Raw genomic sequence first — 25,211 nt, forward strand, 5'->3', positions numbered from 1 at the left:
CAGAAAAGGCTGAGTTTCACTTTCACCACATATGGTACTAGAGGGTTTCCTTACACTTTATCTTTGCGGTCAAATAGAACAAAGTGTCATTACATTTAAAAGTACAATGAACTATATAGCAATAAGGTAAATGAATTGAAAGGTCAAGAGTGCATACAATCTTTCAGGTTCGAAATTAGTAAGAAGTGCTGGGCGATTGTTATTACTATTTTTGGTGTTGTTATATATGTAGTTGTATATTAGAGATGACCATACTTAATCAGTAAAAATGAGTCTGTGATCATAATGGATTAGTTGCCATTTGGAATGGATAATTATGGTAATTGTTGTTAGCTTGAGTTGGTAAGGATTGATGTTGCAAAGTTGTAAATGACATACAGGTGTAGAAATTACGTAATAATACGTCACAAGGCTATATATATATATATATATATATATTCCTTATCATTAGTTTAAATACTAAATTTAGGAAGAAAAAAAAAACAATAATGAAAAACGTGGTTTTGTGAAGACTTTTTGTCAGCTATTGGCAGGAACAATCACAGTACTTTACAAACAAACCATCAATTAAAATTATATAACTAAGTGTGACAAAAAAGAATCTGTACATATATACTAGCTAGTAGGGATTCTAAATAGTTGAACTAGGGTTTGAAAAAGGTTTAATGGAAAAAGTTAGAAATAAAGGTCTGAAAACAGAAAATTTATTAGTATTAAACTATAGGGTAAATTTCATTCATACTCCCTAAGATTTGGGCTAATGTCATCTAGGTCCAAGACTTTTCAAAACTAATCAATTTGGTCCCTAAATCTAATTTAGTCTATAAAACAATTGAGAAAAAATAACCAACTATTTAGGGAGCTTTAGGAACCAAATTGACTAATTTTAAAAAGTCTTAAACCTAATTGGTATTAATCCAAACTTCAAGGTATGTTAATGGAATTTACCATAAACTATGTAACATACTTTAACAAGAAAGAATGTATAAATAATTTTAGACACAACAAAATAGAAGAATAAAAATGTCTAACCTAGGAGTTACAAATACCAACAAACCATTATCATCTAAGACCCCCGTTTTCAATTAGTAGAGATGAGTATGATCATGACTATGTAAAATGTTCATAACTAACTATAATATTTTCTATTAAATGATATCACGTCATCCGTATCATTTAAAAAAAAAAAAAAATCTAACAAACTTATACAGTGTAGTTAACTCGTGAAGAGTGGAACAATTGGCATAATATATTTGTTGCATTTATGATTTTCAAGCATGAAACAGAAGTTTCTAACCTACATTGGGAAGATCACAACCATGCCTTCTGTCTCCCCCAACATCAAAACAACAGCTCAGATCCTTCAATGTCACGCACTAACATGTGCATACTATTTATGTAGTCAACTTGTACTGCATGTGCGATTACTCTACATTTTAATCCATTCCCAACACAATACAGAACTCACCAGAGCTACGTACGTCGTCGTCCAGCCCACAATTTTTTTCCCCGATCCAATGAAGCCATATAAGAGAGAGAGAGAGAGAGAGAGAGAGATTTTTCCATGCCTTTCTTCAGCTTCTATTTATAAAAATTATAATAAATTTTTTTTAATTAAATAATTTGATAATTATAATGAAAGAATAAATTTAAATCCTAAATATCTTAAAAACAAAAATATATATCTATATGGTGCATTAGGTAACCTATGCTCCCAAATATTCCCATGTAGTTGTGGCTTTAATGATAGGGATATGAAAAATGAAAGGGATATGGGAAGAAAGAAACACATTAACCAACAATACCTGTGGATCTATTTGGATTTATATCATAGATTAGGACAATAATAAACTATTAAGTAAGAAACCCACCAAGAACCATGCATTCAATATTAAAATTCTCTTACTCATTTATTCAAGTTGATTCATAGTAAGGAAAAATAAATGGGATTCTTTTCTTTTCAGTCTAGAAATTAAATTAACCAAAATAGGAAACATTATCACTTGATGAAATGGTGCTATAATCGGCAGCACTAGTAATGGTTTGGTTGTACATAGAAGAAGAAGAGGAATTAGGAGGAAAAGGAGGAGGAGGAGGTGGTGGTGTTGTTGGTGGAGGTGCAGCAATCGAAACAGCCCCAGAAGAAGTAAGCAAAGCCAAATGATGATGATGAGAGGAGGGTATGATATTTGCTTCCCTATATTTGTACTTAAGTATCTCAGTTCTTACTGCATTGAGTTCAGCTTGTAATGATTGAACTTGTTGTTGCAAAGCCGAGATTGCACCCATGCATCCATACACCGGGTCGCTTAGCCTCACATTGGCCTCATAAACAAGACTATTTGCAGCATCAGCTCGTTGACTCTCTGGTACCTCCTGAGTTACCATTACAAAAAATAAAATAAAATAAAAAAATTTGTTACTTTTTAATCAAGAACAACATGTCAACAACCATTACCTAATGATTTTACTAAGGAAGAAGATCATTGGAAATATAATAAATAAATAAAAATTTGTCCCACTTTGAGATCAAAACACATTATATACTACAGTACACTAATTGATGGAGTATAAATTAAAGTAAAATACAAGGATGAGACACAGAACTTTGATTCGGCATATAATTAATGAGGTTGTTACCATTAGCATCTTTGAGACGTTGCTGGCACCAAAGACTTTGTGAACTGAAGCAAACTTCTGGGGTTCATGGGGAGAGAAATATGGAGAAAATGGACATTCTTGTGCACACCTTCGTCTCAATAGTTTACAGGCAGCGCATGGTGTAATGGTGTTTAGGGTTCCAGGAGGACCTAACATGTGTCTTCTTCCCATTTGAGAAGAAGCATCGGTTTCTCTCTTGATCCTCTTGCCTATCTCATCATCAAATCTTTCCCTAGTAAGAAAAAGTAAGCGAAAACACAAATCATAGTTACAAAAGTATCAAAAAATTGGGGGGTAACAGCATGTTAACTGCCTACTAATCATCTCTCTCAGATTTTGCAGAAGAGGAAATTTGTGTACTAAGACGACCTTTTTAGGTTTTATTATCTACTATTTAGATAGAGAGTGACACATGTACTTTCTTACCTTTCTCTGGACATTCAGGCATGCTCTCTGGGAATGGAGGTGGACTTGCTCAGAGAGAGAGAGAGAGAGAGGGTACGAAGGGAAGAAGAGAGGAAAATGAGGAAAGAATAGAGTGTGCTTAAAAGGCAAGGTATGGAGAGAAAGTGGTACGGTGTTGTTTACAAAAGAAATAGACAAAAGGGATATAACTATGAGGTTGAAATAAATAAGAAGGTAAAATTTTTTTGTTTTTGTTTATTGGTGATGTTATAGTTATGGAGCTCTCTGCTATATGTACGAGGATTTCAGAAATTATAGTTTATCAGAACACACTGAGATAGAGATCATCAAACATCAATGGAGAGAGAGAGTTGTATAAATGCCAGCTCAATGAATACTTGCTCACGTGTGAGTCCTTAAATGTGCTTTGACTTTTTTGAATCAAGCATCTGAATCCATTGCTGCATGTGGGTCTTGCTTCTTTCTCAGGGGAGACCTTTAGTAGTCTTTTATATTATCATATAGGAGTAATTAATAAACTGGTGAGAACGGGTTTATGTTAATCACCTTAAACAAACCATTAATGGTGTCTAGGAGAAAAAAGATTATATGTTCATAATTAACTGTACTTTACTTGGCATGTTAGTTTCGTGTCAAAATCAAGACCCACCTTGATTAAAAAGACCATTTCTGGATCCCAGTCACGAAAATGAAATTTAATATCAGCATCATCTCGCCGTGTAGAAACGGCAATCTGTTCTTTGAAGAAGGTAAAGACTAAATGCAGACTCAGTGTGGTGACTATATATGAGCACTCAAGCATGCATCATCTTAAAGATAATGGATTTCCCTTTTCAATTAGTACATATTGAAATGTTCTATTGTGGTTTTTGTCTTTTGTTTTCAATTGGGAGGCATTGAACTGTGGAAAGAAAAGCAAAACTGAATTTATCAGAACTATGTTTTTATCTACTTTTTAGTATAGTATCAGAGTTTTGTTTTTATATTTTGTAATATGAGTAATAATAATTGAGACTAGTCATATTCTTTAATCCGAAGTTAATTCTCATTATTTTGTTTTGTTCATATTTTTTAATAATTGAATATTGTTACTGACTGATCCTTACTGTCAGTAACTCCATCAAATAGATTGAAAGTTAACTAGCGCCACTTGAAAGAGCTTATTCTATAAATTACACTACATTTTCACGTGACGTTTAGAGAAAAAGATTGAACACCCTTCAAGATAAATTGATTATCGTTTGTGAAAGTGAGTTTTATGAGGGATAATCTGATAGATACAGCTGCTGATTTTTAAGACACATCTCACCCACATTATCATGTAAGGAAAGCGTTGTGGTTATTACAAAATCTTGATTGGTTGTTTGATTTCAACAAAGTAAAAATTTCCCACTTCTATATCTATAGCGCTGTTGCCTTTTTTTGGGAAATCTTTTATTGGTGTTGTCAACGCCTAAGTGTGTTTGCTTTTCATTTACTAATCAAGTTTTGCTTTTGTGACTTTAATAAGTTAAAGGGACATAACATTAAGTGTGTTTGCTTTTCATTTACTAATCAAGTTTTGCTTTTGTTACTTTAATAAGTTTAGGCACGCAACATTTTTTTTTATAACGGTTGATATGATCTCTTATAATTGGTATATGATAAAAATGATGTTAATGACAGATTTAAGTGAAAGTAATATTCCAATAATAACAAGTTATGTCAACAATTATAAATATATATATATATATATAATATCCTTATCATCTTGAGTCACTTAATTACTAACACGTATGTTAAATTACTAATTGTTTTAAAAGTTTATACTGCACGTGAGAATTTAAATGAAAAGTAGAGTGGAGGAAATAATGATCGAACTTAAAACTTCTTACTCTAATACCATGTTAAATTAAGGATTATTCTAAAAACTTAAATTATTGGAATATAGTAAATTTAATTATTAAATCACATAATTCTAACACTAAATAAATTCTTTAATTAAAGCACTATCCTACAAAAGCTGCATGAATTAGCAGCAATATATTGTAACCTTCTTCATTAAAAGAAAATTCCAATACATAAGCTAAGTTGCAATGAAAAATTGCATGTTAACATTACAATAAATTACTAGTTATCCCAAAAACCTAAACGATCAAGAAATTATAAATTTTAGTATCATTTAACTACTAACAAGCAAGGCAGAAAGAATCTAGTGCTTGATGGGATTTTTTCCATTTTTTTTTATGGAGAATAAAGGTCATTGCTTGGTTGTGATTTTGAGGAGTGTTATATCAAAGTTGGTGGTGAAAAGGAGGGAAAAGGAAGAGAAGGGTATATTTGGAGGTGATTAAATAATGTGATAAATTTGCTTAGATTGTAAGGAAATGGCACCATCCATTCTTGTTTGACCCGTAATTTAAGGCTAACAAGTCGCCTCTTTGTTATTTCGACCTCAACCTAACTTTCTCACCTCTCTGCCATTTTGCACCAAAACCAAAACCACCACCCACCCACTTCCACTGCTACTGCTAGTACATGCAGTCAGTTCCTTGACCTTCTTTAAACCCTAAATAAACCCTCCAAAAAAAAAAAGAAAAAGAAAAAAAAAGAGGACCTCCATTTTCATGGTCTTCAAAAATCCCACCCCAAATCTTAGATCCAAGACGTGTTACACATATTCAACTTTTTTATACCAAACAAACATTCGTTTCAAACCTTCAAAGGTCAAATTTCATGGAAGCCATGTCAAAAAAATTAAAACCTTTACTTGTGCATGAACTTGGGGCCGAAGTGTAACTATCATGTACATTAAATTTTCAACCTCAAAGGCCCATGAACCAAATCTCTCTCTCTCTCTCTCTCTCTCTCTCTCTCTCTCTCTCTCTTCATTTGGGGGAGCGGGTTTTAGGACAAATTAGGACTATTACGGTTCCATTTAATTATTGGTACAATAATTATATTTAATTGGTCTTTATATCCAGGTTTAGTAGTAGTATTTTTTCAAAGTGTAGCATATATTTAGCAACACTAATGTATTCTGTTGGGTTTTCTAAAGAATTGTTTTTCTAGCTAGGGACCACGAAGCCACCAACAATATTTGTCCCTATGGTACTTCTTAAGTTCGTATAGTACCAAGTCTACTTAAGTCTAATTAAGAATTACCCCAACCTATATTTGTGATTAATTATGAGTCCACATTTTAAGTAAATCGCCCCCATATCTCTACAATGAGAGAAATATTCTCGTAATCATCTCATAGTAAAAACCTTCAAACCTCTCAAAAGAGTGAATTATTACCAAGTATCATAGCATTTAAGCATTTGGAACGTTTACTTCTTTTTTCAAGCAACTCACCTTTCTTTCAATGTTCGTATACGTATTAGATAATTACAAGAAAAATTCTTTAGGAATGGGCTCAAGATGAATGCTAGTTAATTAGAAGTTTCATGAAGCCTTGGAACCACTACTTGATAGTACTATCAAGTATCAACCCATTAGGTTAGTTAATTAATCACTTTTTTTGTAATCAGTGAAAGGAAATTGATAGCTTATGTAATAGGGAAGAGTTGTTTCGAAGATGACGCATATTCTCCTACAATTATAGGAAATATATTGCATTTTTGTGAGGTACTATTTTAAGTATTAAATCCTACCTAACTTAGACCCCATGCCATCAAGCTAATATGCCAAATTGTTGACTCTTTCATCTTTAAAGTGAGCCTTTTCTTTTCTCAAAAAAAAAAAAAAAAGTGAGCCTTTTCTCCTTTTGGCCAGACATCACTAAAGTGAGCTGTAAACATGACCATTCATATTAATTCACAAAGTGTTTAGTACGTTCTCTTTTAAGGATTAAATGTTACAAGATTAATTAGTTATAACAGTGACAAACCCAGATTAGAGGAACATGCACATATCTTTTTTCTTTTTTCTTTTCTTTTCTTTTTTTGTTATATTTTCCTTTTCAATTTTTTTTAGAGGAACTGGCACAAGATAGATTTAATGTCAGCCTGGAAGGGATTCACTACTAAGTCGGGTAGCGGCCCGCCTATTGTAGAACCGTCAATAACCTGGCTGCCACTATCATGTGTGTAAAGACTTACTATATAGGCATACTGGAAACCGTTTGGCAAGTCAAGGGACCTTGGAATCCGCCCCTTAGTTATAACGTTCCAGAGTCATGCAGAACAGACACTAACCGTTCTCCAATTACTATTAATTAATTGGACCTTCAAGGAACGAGTAAAGTACAAAAACGAAAGATTTGAGTAACCCTCCAAGCTCAGGAGATATTAAAAAAGGCCGTAGCAAGGAGACTTTAACAGACCAGTTAGAGTAAAGCCTCCACTTTCATAAGAAGAGCGTCAGTAGGATAAAACAGCAATCCCAAGACTAGCTTTCCCGGACAATGTATATTGTGAAATGGTGGCGCTATAACAAATCCAAAGTACCTTAACTTGCGGTTGCCGCACAAAAGCTGGTCACCTTAACCAGTCATACCCATTTATGGAGATTTAGGATCTGAAACTAAAATGAAAGTCATAAAACAAGTAGCTACTCCTACTGCAATTTGTGCAAGAAGTGATAATTTTTTTATAAAATATTTAATAAAAAAAATACATTTTTTATAGAAAAAATGCATATTATACATACGTGCTTAGAATGGGCAATATGAGTTCCTCAAAAAAAAAGAATGGGCAATATGAATGAGTACTTGAATTGAGCTATAGTTTAGATGTAATAGAATATGGTCCAACCAAATTTATCTTGAGAAACATCTTTTTTTTTTTTTTTTTTTGGAGAAACATATTTAATTTTTTATCCTAATCTTAAGAAGCATCATGATAAAGAGTTCCAAGTAAAGTGATAGAATTTTTCTCCATAACTACTAAAATGACCATCTACATATATTTATAATTACATGATGTACTTGATATTTATATAACCAATTTAAATACTTTACTGATTCATGTGATAAAAATCACATGTAAATAAAAATTTTAACATATGAAGGGGTTTTTATATATTTTTTTAAGCATGAATGGTATTAATAACCACATAGTGAGTTGAAGGACCAAATAAATTTAGCGGACAACCTTGATCAACAATGACAGACCCTAGATTTTATTATCAAATGAGCCTGCACGCTTATCAAAAAAAAAAAAAAAATGAGCCTGCACGGTGTCCCAGTTCTGCACTTGTTTGACCAGAAAGCACGCATAAAAAATAAAAATAAAAAGGCAATCATCAAAAATGGGCCTATTTTAGTCCAAAATATGCTGGGCCTAGTTTCAGCGTAAGCTCTTATATGCGGTATGGTTCTTTATAACATAATGATCATTAGGCAGTTGGCTCGAATCAGGTCATGCGAGGCAGAGAGCTCAGATCAGGTAAGAAGAGATGTCATATGACTCAAAATGCTTTTTTTTCTTTTTTACAATAATTTAGGGAGGGGGCTTCCAACACCGATTATCCTCATAAAAGAGACTAAAAAATGTCACTATACGAGGCTCATAATTTTTTTTTTTTTTTTTTTGTTAATTACTATTGAAGATTCGAAGTAGTACAAATACTACTTGGAATCACACTTCTCTCTCTTTTCTTTTGCATAATTCAATAGTTATGATGGTGGATTTCAACCCAATTCTCCAAATAAAGAAAAGCAATTTATATTACTAAATTACAAGATTCTTGACTAAAATCACATTTCTATAAAAGCAATAAAAGTGATAGTTGTACTTTTTTTTACTCTCCATGGGTGTCCTAATCATTTTACAGTCACAAATTTGTGAGTTCAAATCTTATGTCAAAAACTTTGTAGCTCAGTTGGGTTTTCTTGGTATTTTCGATGAAGATGTCTAATGTTCAAATCTCTTTCTCATTGTAATTATTGAATTATTTATTTAAAAATATCCTATGCTCTAGATAGGAGTGGTTTTTTTTTTTTTTTTTAATATTAAGTGAATGATAGAAAATTGTATTGGATAAGAGCACTAGCATTGGGTGTGTAAACACCCCCATAGCCAGTTGCTTTTTTTGCAACCAATAAGTCAAAACCCACCTACATCTAGGGGTGGGTTTTTACTTTTTTTTTTACCAACTATTCACAAGGATGTAAACAAAAAATTTTATTTTAATAAGGAAAGAGAGACAAAAGGTAGAGAGTAAAGAGAGATGAGAGAGAAATCGATTTTTTTATATTATTTGTTGGTATAGTTTATACTATTATTTTAACTAGCTTGTAACCCCATACATATGCATATATACACTTAAAAATATACAATAAAATGCATAATATAATTCATATATATATATATATAATTGAAATACTATTGATAGTCATTTTTATATTTTGTTAATTCTTTAAAAAAATTTGTAAGAATATTATTAGGTATAAAATGTAAATTGTTTTTTTTTTTTTTAATTATTGTGAAGCACTTTTTTTTTACGGTTCATTTATTTTAAACTCTTTGGTTTTTGTACTTAATAACTCATTTAAATGAATATTTATGATGTGGTCCCATATTTGATTCTAAAATTAAAAAATAAAACTCTTTGAGAATAAATAATTTAGGACACATGGCGCAAAATTGGAACTCTAATTTGGAATTCTAATTTGAGTTTCTCTCAATTTCACCTATTATTATTATTATTATTATTATTATTATGAGTTGTATGTAAAAATAGAAACCGAGATGTTGGGTGAGTTGTAAAATAGTATGATAAAATAGATAAAGTAAGTTTTAAGGATGTAAAATATACACTTTTTTTACATCCTTGGATACTAGTGCTCTAAGAGCATTCACATTGGTAGTACTAAATAGTTATATTATTATTTTTAGAACCACCAAATACAAAAATGTGCCCTACAATGGTGGTGCCAAATTTATATTTTTTTACTCCACAGCTACAGTGCACTTTTGGCTGTATACTGTAGCTGAAAGATAAAATAAAAAAAATAAAAAATATTTGTATGTTGACAATGCTTTTGATTATTTTACTCATTTTCATTCTTTCTTTTATTCTTATTTTTCTTCATCTGTGTGAACACGGCTAGTGTTTGTGTTCACACTTCTTTTACTCTTTTTTTTTTATATACTATATATTGTTTGTGCGTTCACATTGATATTGTTCTTTTATTCTTATATTATTTTATTATGATATTTATATTATTTTATTGTATTGAAATCTAAAATAGATCCATTGATGTTGGATGTTTTGTAAAGTGATTAGATAAAAAATATAAAGTAACTTTTTGTGGTGTCAAATAGCTAAAAAAATAGCTCCACCAATGTAGATGCTCTAAAATAACTGAAAATTATAGCATATCACGAATCATGGGGAGTATTTCACTCCTCCATGTTCGGGCAAGGTTACAAAAGGCATATATTGAGCTAGGAGGTTTGCTTGAGCATTAATATTATTCTTTGCAGAATTGCAGTTATTGTGTATGTGTGTTACTTTCATTTCAACACTCCTTATATGTTCATCAGCTATAAAAACTTGATACACATTGTTAGACATATTATGGCTCAAAAGACCCAAACAAAAAGTTAAGATTCATATGTAGTGTCAAAGACTTTTCACAGTGGACACAATTTGTTAGGTTGAACTGTGTAAATTTTTGTGTTTTACATTCCCTTTCATGCATCTACTCATCATTTAATTACTCGCAATTACACAACTTTTAACGCACACGTAGATGTCCTCTTCAGAGCTTAGACTATTTCAACTTTTCTGAACCCTCCGGGCAGTATCGAATTTATTGGTTTGAATTTGTTTAAATAAACTTTAAAAACACTGCATATGAACAAATGAGTTATAAAAAATAAAAAATGTAAATGCACATTTAATTCCCAACTCTGTCATTTGACTATGGACTAATCAAAGCTGACTGATCCAAGCTGACATTAATCTGAAATTGGTCTATCTCGATCCATAAATTTCTTGGCTTTGATAGTGGTTGGATTATATAGCAATTGAGTTTGAATTCTGGAAATCATGTACAAAATGAAAAGCAAAATTATATGACATGTACTTTGAGCTAGCTACCCTGCCATGGTTAGGTGGTAACAAACATGAATGGCATATAAATAGCATGTACGCCAAAAAATAAATTTCATTCCATAATCGCTCAGGCAACTCCCAGTAGATCAAATTCAAATTTGGGTCAGTTTTATTCCTTTAAAAAAAAAAAAAAAAAACATTATTGGATCAGTTTCAGAGCCACACGCTTGAGTCTCAACCATAGTAATGGACAGTGAAAATTAATGGCAACACATGGTCATTAAATGAAAAAGGGTAGCTTTTCTCGGACTCTCAATGCACACCTATGTATAATAAATGAATTTGGGTATTAATTTCCTTGTAATTTACAACCCTAACTTGAATGTCAACGAAACCAAAGTCTTTACCCCACCACCATAAACGAATGCTAGTTTTTCCCCCTACAAACATTATAAATAAATGCTGTGGGAAAATTTCATCTTTAAAGCATGAGTACTTGGTAGTGGTAGGTTAGAGACACATAGGACTCTGAACAATGTTCAAATTATTGTTAATTTTACTGTAAAATGGTTACGATTTAATTTGAAAAATGATAAGCTTAATGACCTTGAAGAATATGCCATAAATTTGAAAGTTTTAAATTCCATCTACCATACTATATATTTGGTCTACAATGTTTTCAAAGTATCTTATGGGTATGGAATAGAATAGGGCAAATTACAGTTTACCCACCTATGGTTTGGCTGAAATTTAAATTGTCTACATATGGTTTAAAATTTGATACTTTACACATCTAAGGATTGATCGAAATTTAAGTTTTCTACTTGTAATTTGAAATCTCATGATGTAAGTGTTCCGTTGAATTCTTTTTGATCTTGTATTTTTATGTTTTTTGTGTTTTTAGAGGAGAGGAACACGAAAGTGAAGTAAAATTATATATTTAACCCTATTTTTAATAGAGTTGGGTTAAGAAAATCTAACCGAGCTAATATCAGATAGGTAAAGTGTTAAATTTCAAATCACAAGTAAGCAACTTAAATTTCGGTCAAACTACAGGTGAGTAAGTTGTAATTTTCCCAATAGAATAATTTAACCAAAGTTAGGACATCGTTTTCTTTCATATATATATATATATATAGTATTATTAGAGATATTTCAAATTTTATTGCTCTCTTCTCTCACAAACTTATGTATCAATTTTTAAACACAACACAAAAAAATAATTAATAGATTTATTCAATATGATATGGTATATATCAATTATCAAACTTATGTATCAATTTTTAAACACAACACAAAAAATAATTAATAGATTTATTCATTATAATATGGTATATATCAATTATCAACCACATTCACTGTTATGCAATATGTAAATTTTTTATAGTAAAATTTATAATTTAACTCGCATAAAATTTATAATCAACAACATCTGCTTCCTAGGTTTATGTCTGTCCGATTGTCACAGCTAGCTGGACGCATAAAATACGCCACTGGGGTGGGCAACATGCATGCACTCTCTTCTTATTTACAATTCCAAGCCGATCGATGACAACTTAATTTGTCGATAGTTCACACATAAAATAAATAGTTATGTGGGTTATTCATACAATCGCATTGTACATATGAGAGAGAAGATAAAGTTCTTAATAAGATGGGTCCGGTTAAATATATTTTTTGAAACATTTTCTTAGAAATTGAAAAAATTGTCAATACTTTTTCAATTAAATTTTTTTTTCCAAAAATGGTTAGTTATTGTGTGCCCTTAGGGCACACATTAGCAAAATCCTAATAAGATTAGGCAGAATATTCTATATCTTTGTGAGCCTCACCTTATCGTCACAGGACTCTTATCACTTTAGCAAGAGTGGAACGTGCCTCTTAATTTCTAGGCTATATGATATATCTACTTGAGCCTCACTTTTTATCGTCTTATCACTTTAGCAAGAATTGAAGTATTGAATTAACCCTCTTATTTTCTCATCCTAAGCAATAATTCTGCAACCATTTGGCTAAGTAATCTTAAAGTTATATTTGCTAAACAATTAAAAGTTTCTTTGTCTTGGTGTTTTTGCAATCAGCTCGACATTTTCTATATCTTTTGTAACTCTTCCCATAAAAATCAAGGATCAGTGGTGATAACAAAGACTCGTCTCCTTTTGGGATGAGACTATTTTTATTAATTTATTAAACTTAAAAAAAATAAGCTGGAAAACATACAGTTGTACATCAAAAAAGAAATAATAAAGCTCTAAAAAATTGTACATAAGCTAAATAAGCTAAAAAAAATCTAACAAACGAGCTTAGAAAATTTGGAAACATGAAATATCAAGGAGACATCGTTCGCAAGATCATGAGAGATGACATTGAACACGACGAAGCCAAACATGTAACACTAAGACCCCTATACTATAGATCAAAGTTTCTACATGATGCCAAAAAAGATTAACATCCAACATGAGTATTCTAAGCAGTACCTTGGCCTGATCCGTGGCCTACAATGGACAAGAACGCGTTCTTCATGTTCCAAATTTGATAGCACCCTCGAAACACCTTTGATCTTTTATGCTTTTTTGCACTAAAGCACAATGTTGAAGTAGGTGATGATGAAGAATATGTTGATGATGACCATGATGATAGCGATGATGATGACATAGATGACAATGATGATGAAGGTGACCCAGGGGCTTTCCTTGGAGTTACCTTAGGGAAAAGGGTGTACAAAAGGTTTGGCTTTGAGTTCTTTTTCATTGTTTTCGATGTGGGAGTGGAATAATAAGAAGGTGGTGGTGCTAGTGGAGGAATAGAGGCCTCAGAAAAGGTGTGCTTTGGAGTACCTGGTTGTGACTCCCACATGAATGGAATAGCACCTGAATTTCCTCCATAGTAAACCCTGAAAGAAGGGTTGGCCACAGAGTTTTCCTTGGACAAAAGCCTAGAGAGCTTGCTGCCATTGTCCTTGATGAGGAGCTGGGACTGTTCAGCAAGGTCAGGGCTGTGATCACTCAGCATTTTGGACTGAGGGAGTAGTTTCTTGGGTCAGTGTGTATGCCTCACTTCTTGCAGATCTGAAAGGTTCAAGATCCGAAGATGAAGCTGCGAAAGAATAGAATATTATAACTAGTAAGTAGGTCTTCGGTAGTAGGTGTCTACTTGTCCAAGAACTAGTGGTTCCACACCACGAAAGTTCATTAAAATATAAGAATGTAGCATACACAATATTAAATAGAAGTAAAGGGTATCAATTTAATTAAGATTAAAGTTAATGAAGTAGGGACGTCAAAAAAAAAAGTTAATGAAGTAGGGCTTCCTCAATTAATATCTATACTATAGGTAGTACTTTGCTTGTCAATATATTAATTGTGATGAGATTATTAGATTTGCACTAAATTTTGTGATATTAAACGATACTTAATTTCTCTGTATTTTTTTCTATTAAAAAATAATAATAATAATAATGTGAAATTGTTGCAAACCAATAAATTATTTACAAGTATTTAAAAAAAAAAGTGTTTTACAGTTCAAAATTGAATATTTATTGGTATTCTTAAACTTATGCCCTTAAGTGTATATAAGAATAAAGCATGCACAATATTCGATAGTAAAGAGGATTTGAATTTAATTAAGCTTAAAATGAATTTAAGTAAGGCTTCCTCAATTAATTAAAATCTAGGAATTATTTTGATCTTATATCATTTAATTGTGATGAAATTATTAGCCATGCATGCGCTACATTTTGCGATAATTTTACATTAATCTTTAAATATGGTAGATGCATATAATAAATAATATTGGGAAGAATGTGGGACCCTGATGAGTGTGGGTTTGATTTGGACCGTGAATGATAACAGCGATGACGACGAGAAACAGTTGAGAGCATTGAAGGGATTTGGTTAGGGGAAGAGGCAATGTTTGATAAATGAGAACTTGTCGAGGTCCATGACTAAGTGTAAAAGCAGTATTAATTGGTTGGGTTGTGGGGAAGGTAGATTGATATCCTAGTCCCTAGTTCCTGCATATGCTTCCTCAAATTCTTGTCTCGTTACACCTCCATGAGCCCCTTTTTTTGTCTCGCTTGCATGAGCAATTCGGACCCCATTATTGCCTTGTGGATTATCTTATTAGGGCAGTACAAACATAGTTTATAAGCTGAGAGTCTTGTACCTCAACTAATTGATAATTTTGTTTTTAATGGAAACATTCAATGTTTAAAAATTGGTCATCAATCAACTTGATTTTCACGCTATATCCCTCACAAATGATGTGATTAGTCATAGGTAACAATTTGAGCTCATTAAAGCCTAGACAAGTACAAAACAAATCTTTATGTTAACAATTAATTAATCGAGTGCAGCTATAAGCTGGTAAGTGTAATAAGCTCATTAAGAGATATAGCAAAACTTAGGTATATAATAATTCCTTCGATGTTGTGACCTTAAATCTTTAATCAAATTCAAATTCAACTAATCGATACTTTTGTTTCTAATGGAAACATTCAATGTTTAAAAATTGGTCTTCAATCAACTTGATTTTCACACTATATCCCTCACAAATGATGTGATTAGTCATAGCTAACAATTTGAGCTCATTAAAAGCCTAGCCAAATACAAAACAAATCTTTATGTCAACAATTAACTAATCGAGTGTCGCTATAAGCTGGTAAGTGTAACAAGCTCATTAAGAGATATAGCAAAACTTAGGTACATAATAATTCCTTCGATGTTGTGACCTTAAATCTTTAATTAAATTCAAATACATAACCATATTAGAGGCAATCAAAGGATTAAGATGTTTCCGTTGGAAATACCAAAAAGTATCAACTAGTTGAGTTACAAGAATTTTGGCATATATAGACATATTGATTAAAAATAATTAAATTCAACTATATGATTTATTGGTTAATGCAATTGCACGCAATGCACAAATATAGGCATGAATCACATTTCATAAATCACAATAAAATAAAAGTGTTTGTAAAGAGTAAAAGCATCTCAAGGTCGACCCCAACACCATAAAATTTGTCACTAAAATCTGCAACCACCTCTACGAGTTATTGTGTACTAAATGAGTAAAAGCTATGGACCACGCCTTTCAAAGAGTCTGCGTCACTAAAACTTTGCCATTTGCCAAATTGCCACTGCACAACGACGTATATTTAACGCGTGAATTCTTTGTTCTTTAATGCTGTATATAGAGAATGGCGTGCACAATTATTCTCAGTTTCTACATATTACTATTAAACTGAAGCAATATTTATTAATTAATTAAAACAATATTCCAAAGTAGTTTTTGATAATCAAGTTCAAGTGCGAGTGAGCATTTGAGTGTGGATTAATCCAGTGACCGTGTCTTAGTGCGGATTCCACGGGAGCAGAGACAATTATCATGTGCTCAAACCTCGAATCACGTGTTTTTTAGTCATGAATTTCATTTGGATCTTGCACTTTCTGCTTCTATTGTATCTGTTTCTTTTTTGCTTTTGTATTTTTTTTTTTTAATTTTTTAATAGTCTCTATTTAAATTATTTAATCTATTTGCTCAATCCAGAAAGTGAGAAACTTGTACTGCCCAAAAGATTTTATATATAAAAAAAAAAAGGGTTGGTCAAGGTAGAGAAGAAAAATCTATGTAGTTGCTAATTAATTAGTATTAAATTGACCCATTTATTTAATATTATTATTATGAAGTTTGAAAGGAGCTGCATCATGTGCTTAAAGAAATATATCGTGCTAATAATTAATAAAACTAGTTTACCAAATACCAATACCAATACGCGTTAAAGAGAATTCTTTTTTACCGTTAATATAAGATAAGATATTGCTTTAGTAGTAATAATAATAATAATAATATACCCTATCATGACCCATTAACCTAAGCTAATAATACGATGCATCTTTGTATTGATGGGCTGCACAGACAAGAGTATCTCGACCCATAGAGGTATTTTTCCGTGCACGCAGGGGTGAGAGGGTGAGTGAGTTTTAAAGGAATGTCGGAGGATTTACATACACTTTCAATGTTAAGAAGGCCTAGAAGATTATATGATCCATAAAATCATGTGTTTTAGCAGTCTTATTATAGACTCAAAATTTGAAACTCCTATAAATGAAAGCATAGCACTACTCTTCTGGTGTTTTCTTTTTTATTATTGAACTGAATTCATTTGGTCCGAAAGCCAAGGCTCTTCCTCTGCGAAAGGCACATGAATAAGTCAGTATACTTGCTTTTCCAACATGTTAAGACTTAGCTCCAATGTACTAGAGCTAACATGATATGAATATGTTGCAAAATTTGGACACGTGTCCGTATTGTGTCAGCTTTTACAATAGGATAAGGTTTAGTTCTAGTGCACTGGAACCAACACAATGTGAACACATAGCAAAATTTGGACACGTGTCCATATCGTGTTGACTCTAAGCGGTGTCCTTTACAACAATGATCTCAATCACTAAAAATTTTGGAGACGAGTACCTTGCTGCTGCCACAAATTTGGAAATTTGAGAATATTCTAAATTGAGCAGATAGTAATTCAACCGTTGCTTAGGATTTAAAACCTGTAAAGAAAAGTTAAGATACCCTATGCCATGACCACATTTAAAGGCTGGGTGTTTGAAATTCTATTCATTCACCATTTAATACAAATAAGTTAACAGTATTATGAATGAATTCCCAAAACAATTCCAAAGGGAAACGGTTACAAACAAATTTTGCTTGACAGCCTTTAACAAAACAGCTTTAAACAAAGTCACCAGGAGCCAAACCAGTTCCATTATTGGTTAATGGCCTACAACATGAAAGTGAATATGAACAGACTCGGCAGCCTACACAGCCCATGCCTAGCCCTGTGATACTCGACTTTTCTTTTCCTCAATACCTGACTTTGAAAATCTCTGCCGGAGAACTTGCATAACATCTTCTACCTTCACATCTTTAAGTGCCAAAAGAACCATAGCATGGTAGAGGACATCTGCCATCTCTGAGGCAGTACGTGACTTATCCTCATTCTCCTCCAGTGTTCGACACAGCTCATCTGCCTCCTCCCTGCACAGGAAAGTTCAGACTCATAAAAATTTTAAGTTGAAGTATGTAAACACACACAAAAATAGTCAAAATGTTCCAAAAGGATGATAACATGGATAGTCCAAATAATCAAGAACCTTATTTTTGAGCACAGAAGGTGATTGTCCAGTAACAATCGTTTTGTCCATGAAGGTTTTCCACTTTGTTCTGCTTCTACTTCAGATTTGCGTTGCAAGATTGTTGACTCTAATGAGTACAAAGTGGTTAATGCCAACTCATTTCCTTCAACCTGACAAGAATGATCTATATCACCTCAAAACTGGCTGAAGTTTGTCTACAGTGATGCCGGCAATGGATATGTTAGCAACTTAGCATTGCTTATCAAATGGTTGAGTGTGCAAACCTGTTGGTGTTCTTTTAAATCAAAAACTGATGTATAATAACAAGTTTCTGATCCTGTGTGACATGTAGGCCCATCAGGCTTCCCGAGGTATATTATCTGATAAAAAGCTGTGAGTTAGTTGAACCAAATCTCAGAAAACTAAATAGCTACAATATTTTTAAACTAAAAGCCTTCAGAAACATACAGAGTCACGATCACAATCAAAAAATATATCATGAATATTGATGAAATTGTTTGAGGTCTCCCCCTTGGTCCACAACATCGATCGTGACCTGCTATAGAATGTTGCCTTCCGAGAGGAAATTGCTGTAACAACCGCATCTCGGTTTGCAAAGCCTTGCATTAGTATGGCTCCTGTATCAACATTTTGAGCTATTGCCACCGCCAAACCTTTGTCATCCCATTTTACATTGTCTAACAATGTCTGAACCTGAAATTATACTTATTGATTAATGATTACCCTCTAATTACTTGTAAATGCAAAACTTCAGCCATCTATATATATATATATATATATATAACCAAAGCATCATAATTGACCTCATAATATTGTGTTGCTTAAACTTTTGAGGTCTCACAATTTTACAAGTCATTATTTTAAATATATAATTAAATTTAGATTCTATTCTAATGTATTTTATTTTTGAGGTCTCATAACTTTACATTTCATATTTTCTTTAAATGATAGAATGTATGCTAAAGAGCCTTGTAGCTCAATTGCTACCTCCTAGAGTTTACAATTGAGATTCCAGAGTTCAAAACCCCTATCCCCCAACTATCAAATAAATACATATTAATAACTATCATAATTATCCAATTTCATATTTGGACAAAAATTAAAAGAGAGAAAAAGTGATATTATGTAAAACTCTCCTTTGGCAAGGGTTACCGACTAGTTAAAATAGAAATAAGAATCAACAAAATTAAAACAGAATCAAGAGGAAAAAAAAAAAAAAAAACATTCAGATAGACAAGGATGACCTTTCATATTTTAGTGTTATAAACTACTTTAAAGACTTCCTTCACTGTCTTTTATTAAACTGCAACTACGGGGATGGTCTTATACGCTCTAACTATCACCAATATAATGAATTTTTTAGTTGAAATCACAAAACTCAACCTTAAGCCGTTGGTCTCTGTACCAAACTGCTGCCTCTCCCACTTTATATCAATCAATTGAATAGAAAAGAAGGGAGGGGTGGGGGGTTTGACATATCATCTCAATAGTTTATTTATTAACAAACCATCCCAACAATTATTTAAACCCAAGATGCCAAGATGAAGAAAAGATTGTGGCACTAATCCCAAATCAAACATATAATGCTTGTAGAGTTGAAATAAAGGAATTAAGAAAAAAGGAAAGAGGACTATAGGATTCAGTTTATAAATTATGCATTCAGCACAAAAGGAGCAGTCAAATTTGTACAGCTTCATCAAAAGATGAAATCGTATAATGCATAGAGGTGAATTAGATGAAAACTATGACAACTTTTCGGAAAGGCTTAATTAAAAAACAAAAGGACAATAACATAGGATTGAATATACTATTATACATAGGATTCCTTTGTTATAAATTATTGCCAAACTTCCTCTTCTAACAATAGAGATAGAGGTGATGCACAATTTAAGACTGCTGTAACTTTACTCTAACGCAAAACAACAATTGTGACACAAATTTAATTTAATGAACCTGATGCAGGACAGAAGCCTTAATGGTTCTGATACAAATTTTGATGCAGGATTTTAAAAAAATCAGCATTCAGTTAAGGTTCTTGAATAGGGCTTTGATGTTAAAGGGATTAGGTAGGTTAGGTATTAAAATATTGGATCTTGAATGAGTTTGATGATTGTTTGCCTGTTTGGTGTTAAAGCGGTGAATAGAACAAGAAACAATAAAGATAAACTCTAAGCAGTCACACCTAGGTTCCCTAAGAAGTTAGACTTAGGAATGAGAAGGGAATCACATCCATAAAGCTTAAAAATAAGCTACTGGAATTTTATTAAATTCAACGTCTCTATCTCCTTTATTCAATTCATAAAGATTGTTTTACAGATTATTACCAAACACCAATACTATTCCTGCAAGGACTAGAACTCCTAAATAACCTTTTCCTTTAATCTTGTTTTCCATCTAACTGTTCATTGTTTGCATCAAACTTCACCTACAAATGCGAAGTGACAAGTCCCTCATTGAACGCTCATCATGCCTTGGCCATTTGCAAATATCACTTTGAAGTATGAACCCTGATTTACAAATAGGAAAATATCACTTCGAAGATGAAAACGGTCATATTAGTTTACCCACAGAAACAATTCTTTAACCTGACACCCCTTCTTTTAATACAACTCTTCTTGAGGATAATCTAATAAGTTCAGCTTGAAAGGGTTGACAGCACTCCTCAATGCCAAGAGGCTCTTGCAATGCTCATCTTTTGTTGTCTTTTGAATTGTAAATTTGAAATCCTACTTAGGCAATATAACCTCGCAAATCCTATGAGTAGAAGTTTGATATATTAATAATTTCTTTATTTTTTTGTAGTTGTAAAATTTAAAAAACATAGTTAGGCTATATCTCTCTATAAACATTAGGGTTATAAGCTTGATTTCAAAAACAATTGGATGGTCAATAACAATTTACCATCAAAAAGGATAATATTGTAAATGCACATTCTGAAGGAAACCAATAAGAGCTCGTTGGCATTGGGGAGTGTTGGAAACCCCTTCAAGCTAGACTTATTAGATGCCAGATGAGTTAGGTCAAAAGGAGGGGACAATAGAGTGTTGGCAGGCTAAAGATGTGGACCAATAATTTTTTTTTGACATTTCCTGTTAGTTTTGGACCAGCAAGGTATGGATCACTAAAGATCATTTACAGGTCACATTGTTTCCATAGGTAAAGTATGATTATCCTCCTCTACTTCTTCTTTTCTTGCTCTTCTATTTATGCTGTTAAAAAGTAAAACAAGTCCTTATCATTTTCTTCTCAGGCAGCTATATAAGTACTAATTCTGAAGAGTGGCTACTATTTTGGTTAGGCAACATAAGCAATAAAGGGTGGAGGTAAAAGTTGAGGAGAATTCCCTTTCAATTCCTATCTAGGGGGAACCTCATGTGTTCAGAGTCTTCAGACAACCTTACAGACATGAATTCCCTGAGATAAACAAAACATTGGTATTTGTTTATGTCACCACTCACCACTCACACTACCAACTCCAACTGTGTCACAATTTGCACCTTTTGTTGATGAAGAAGTTACATCATCTATCAGCTTTCAACTTTGTCATATTCTTTAGGTGAGAAGGTTGGAAGTGAATCCACATGGGACCACCCAGAGTTTACCTAAAGGGGAACTCTTTGGTAGATGTTCTAGATGTGAATACCATGATTACCACCCCTTTGGTTCTCGTCTAGACAAACCTTGGGTGGTGACAAGTGGGGATCAACCTCCACCCTTCTCACCCAAAGAAGAAGAAGGTGAAGAAGCTAAAAGATAAGGTAAATGTCACTTCATAAGAAAATCATGTAAATTACGACACAACCCAAACTAGTAGTATGAGTGGCAACAACACCAACATTACATATACCAATACTGTGTTTGTATCAAGCAGTTCAGGTGGGGAAGGTCATTGTTCAAGAAAATGAGATTCCATCCAAATAGAAATTGGAAGGGAATTTGACCTCCTCAATGTATAGTTCTACTTCCATCACCTATATTCCTAACCAAAACAATAGCTACTTATCTATATAAGAACCTATAGCTACAACTGCAAAAGAAGAAAAAGAACAAAAAGATGGACTTGTTCAAACCTTAAAATAGAAGAAGTGGAGGATATTATTACTTTACCCACGTAAACTATAGGACTTGTAAATAATTTTTTGCAATTCTTACCTCTGGTCCAAGACCAACAGAATAGGCCAAAGAATTTTTTTTTTTTTTTTTTAATATATATGTAAAATTTCATTAGAAAAGGCTAAAAGGGCACCAACCGTACACAGGGAGTCTACAATGAGAGCCCAAAATTGAACACTAAAAGTACATTGATCAAGCAAATCATGTTGGCCATGTTTCACTCTAATAGCCCATCCTTTTAACCTAAATCTTCTGGTTATTTATAATATAATTAGTCTAGCTCAAAGCACTTTCCATTAGATGTGATAGAGTTGTTTTGCCCCCATCAACAACATAAACTTAAGATTACTATTATTTAGAGATTGGTTGGGGACTACGCCTACTACTAATCCATTCTAGTAGACAATTTATGCCAGGGATCTCAATAAAATAAAATAAAAAAACTGTGTCATAGTAAACAAATCTTCCTGCAATTTTATCCTAGCTCACATATCAACTCCACTGGCTAATCTATGTAGCTTAGGCTACAAAGCCTTACATACTCCTTAGTCCATTTTCTCTCCTTTTTATGTCCTATTCCGAATTTGGTATGATGCATCTTCTTCCTTTAATACTAAAAACATGCTTTTTAAGTAGTTTATGTTGGTACTTACAAGATCATAACTCAGTTTTTAACGTATTACTTAAATGCACACAATACATAATCACACCAATAAACCATCCAGATGAATGGGCATAACCAATTTAGGTAAACTAATAGCAAACAATGAACAAGTATATTCAGGTCACACACATGCAGCAAAACCAAATTTTATCAACTCCTATTTTAACACTAAGGAGGAGGGTAATTAGACACATAAATATATTATGAATGCACAATGACAAGCACAGAAGAGACAAAAACTTACATTAAGTAGTAAAATACCTTGGATTCAAGACAAAGGTCTTTCTCTGGTTGCCTGGCGGATGCACAAACAAGATGATGGATCCTCTTCTTATGGTTGTCCCAACTGTAGCCACTATTGGAAATAAAAAGACGGGACCCAGAGGACACTCTCAGAGATTGAGGACATAAATAATAGGAAACTGCCATCCTAGACCAAAAAAAAAAAAAAAAAAACCTCAATGCCAATTTTCAAATTTAGAACCAATCTATATTTTAATATACAATGTATCAAGGAATTTGATTTAATATTGCAATCAAAATCCTTCACTACCAATCTAACTCAATGACACTATACCATATAAAAACCATTGATAAACCAAAAAAAATATAAAACCACATATCCACCATGTCTCTCCAAATATCCATTTATATTTATAAGATTCCTAAAAATAAAACAGAAAGCTAAATTTCAGAAATTAATAAAATAGAGTCTTAGAGCGAAGATTAGAATTGGGACTGATATGAGTTGCAGAAGCAAAACTTTTAAAGCCAAGACAAATCTTTATGCTTAACGGAGAGCAATGCATTCAATTCATTAAGACAACCTGCTATGACCATTAGCACCCTTGCTTTTCATGAACTTGACAAAATATACAAATATCTTTGATCCCCTATTGTGTTGACATTACCCAAAGCAAAAATATCAATTTCCATTAACATCAGCTTTGAAGATAATGAGATTTCTCTGCCTGATATTAAGTTATTATTTATCAAAACCTTAATGGACTGGTTGTCAGTGTGGAGAAACCAATCCATATCTTCAATTTTTAATTTACTTGATTTATGTAATTTCTGTATTTGATTTGAACACCCCCATTATACTCCTTGTGTACTTGGGTGTCTCTTTTTTTATATCAATAAATCTTTATTTCTTATTAAAAAAAAGAATCAAATGAGCAATCACAACCCATATTAATAGATCCGACTGAGTCCTTTCCCATGAAACACGATAGAAAGCATCAAATTCTATCACATACACCTATAGGAAGCTGATGCCAATGAACAGCATTAAAAATATAATAGAGACACATTGTAAATTTCAAAATGAAATGCATACCCTTGAAAGTTGAAATATTTCTCAGAATTTGAAGTAACTACAATGAAGTGTCCTAGATAATTTTTTTTTTTATAGAAATCCTTATCTGTATTGCTCTCTAAATATAGTATATGATATCAAAAGATTTCAAAGTGAACCCCTACCCTTGACAGATTTCTCAGAAGTTGAAGTTATTATTAGACTTAAGGGTCCCAAAATATTTTTATAGAAATCCTCATTTATCTGAAATGCAGTACATCCATCCCTTACAAAGTTAAAAAAAAAATTTTTTTTCTTTCTTTTTGATTACAACACCCATATAAGTATAGACCTATGATAACAATTTAACAACGGCAAAATATCATAAGTATAGACCTAAAAATTTTACCTTTCTCTCTAGTCTCTGCTCTCCGCCTCTCTCTAGTCTCCAGTCTCCACTGTTCAGTCTGTTCTCTCTCTGATTCTTTGCTCTCCGCCTCTCTCAAGTCTCAACTGCTCAGCTCACCGTATCAGGTTCTGAGGTTTAGGAATCAGGTATAAAATTATAAATATTTGGGCCATTTTATTTGTTAAGAACTTAAGATAACTTTGTTTATTTGGGCCCTCCCTGTCCCTGGCTGGTTTTGTAACTTTGTTTATCACTTATCAGTTTATCATTATGGCTGCCTGGACCCTCCCTGGACTGGGCATTAAGTTTGGGCCTTGAAGTTTTTTTTTTTTTTTTTTTTTTTTTTTTTTGGTTATAGATAGGATTTGTTTTGTGTTTTTTCTTTTTTTCTTTTTTTTTGGGTGGGTGGGTCTTATTAATAAGTCTTATGTTAGTGTTATGGCTGTACTTAAATTTTTGTTATGCTTGTGCTTAATTTTTTTTTTTTTAATTTAT

At 32.5% G+C, this 25,211-nt stretch overlaps 3 protein-coding genes across 4 annotated transcripts; all 3 read right to left on the reverse strand.

Annotated features, from left to right (window-relative positions):
* Positions 1-1,746: 1,746 nt before the first annotated feature.
* Positions 1,747-3,553, reverse strand: LOC115957661 (LOB domain-containing protein 15). Its single transcript, XM_031075964.1, has 3 exons — positions 3,088-3,553; positions 2,641-2,893; positions 1,747-2,376 (listed from the first exon to the last, which is right to left on the reverse strand). The coding sequence occupies exons 1-3, from the start codon at positions 3,099-3,101 to the stop codon at positions 1,978-1,980; spliced, it is 666 nt and encodes a 221-aa protein (XP_030931824.1). The 5' UTR covers positions 3,102-3,553; the 3' UTR covers positions 1,747-1,977.
* A 9,656-nt stretch (positions 3,554-13,209) lies between these two features.
* On the reverse strand, positions 13,210-14,245 carry LOC115957617. The gene has a single exon (XM_031075908.1). It carries the CDS (start codon positions 14,083-14,085, stop codon positions 13,540-13,542), a length of 546 nt encoding a protein of 181 aa, XP_030931768.1. The 5' UTR covers positions 14,086-14,245; the 3' UTR covers positions 13,210-13,539.
* A 3,390-nt stretch (positions 14,246-17,635) lies between these two features.
* Positions 17,636-24,945, reverse strand: LOC115958564 (histidine biosynthesis bifunctional protein hisIE, chloroplastic-like). Of its 2 annotated transcripts, none has more exons than XM_031076990.1 (6): positions 24,717-24,945; positions 23,272-23,440; positions 18,681-18,926; positions 18,497-18,592; positions 18,231-18,382; positions 17,636-18,114 (listed from the first exon to the last, which is right to left on the reverse strand). In XM_031076990.1, exons 2-6 carry the CDS (start codon positions 23,437-23,439, stop codon positions 17,910-17,912), a joined length of 867 nt encoding a protein of 288 aa, XP_030932850.1. In that variant the 5' UTR covers position 23,440; positions 24,717-24,945; the 3' UTR covers positions 17,636-17,909. The 2 variants fall into 2 exon arrangements, with proteins under 2 accessions (XP_030932850.1, XP_030932851.1); XM_031076991.1 differs by having other exon boundaries at positions 23,255-23,365; positions 24,717-24,943.
* Positions 24,946-25,211: the final 266 nt, after the last annotated feature.

This window comes from Quercus lobata, chromosome 8 (genome assembly GCF_001633185.2).
Source record: "Quercus lobata isolate SW786 chromosome 8, ValleyOak3.0 Primary Assembly, whole genome shotgun sequence".
Classification (NCBI taxonomy): Eukaryota; Viridiplantae; Streptophyta; class Magnoliopsida; order Fagales; family Fagaceae; genus Quercus; species Quercus lobata.

Bases quoted from the DNA above. Each gene is read 5' to 3' on its own strand.
- LOC115958564 (XM_031076990.1), bottom strand. From the start codon at position 23,439: ATGGCAGTTTCCTATTATTTATGTCCTCAATCTCTGAGAGTGTCCTCT. The intron at 18,927-23,271 runs GTATTTTACTAC...GTATAATTTCAG, and splicing joins ACCTTTGTCTTGAATCCAAG to GTTCAGACATTGTTAGACAA. The intron at 18,383-18,496 runs GTTTGCACACTC...CATTCTTGTCAG, and splicing joins ATTTAAAAGAACACCAACAG to GTTGAAGGAAATGAGTTGGC.
- LOC115957617 (XM_031075908.1), bottom strand. From the start codon at position 14,085: ATGCTGAGTGATCACAGCCCTGACCTTGCTGAACAGTCCCAGCTCCTC.
- LOC115957661 (XM_031075964.1), bottom strand. The intron at 2,377-2,640 runs GTAACAACCTCA...ATGGTAACTCAG, and splicing joins ACGTCTCAAAGATGCTAATG to GAGGTACCAGAGAGTCAACG.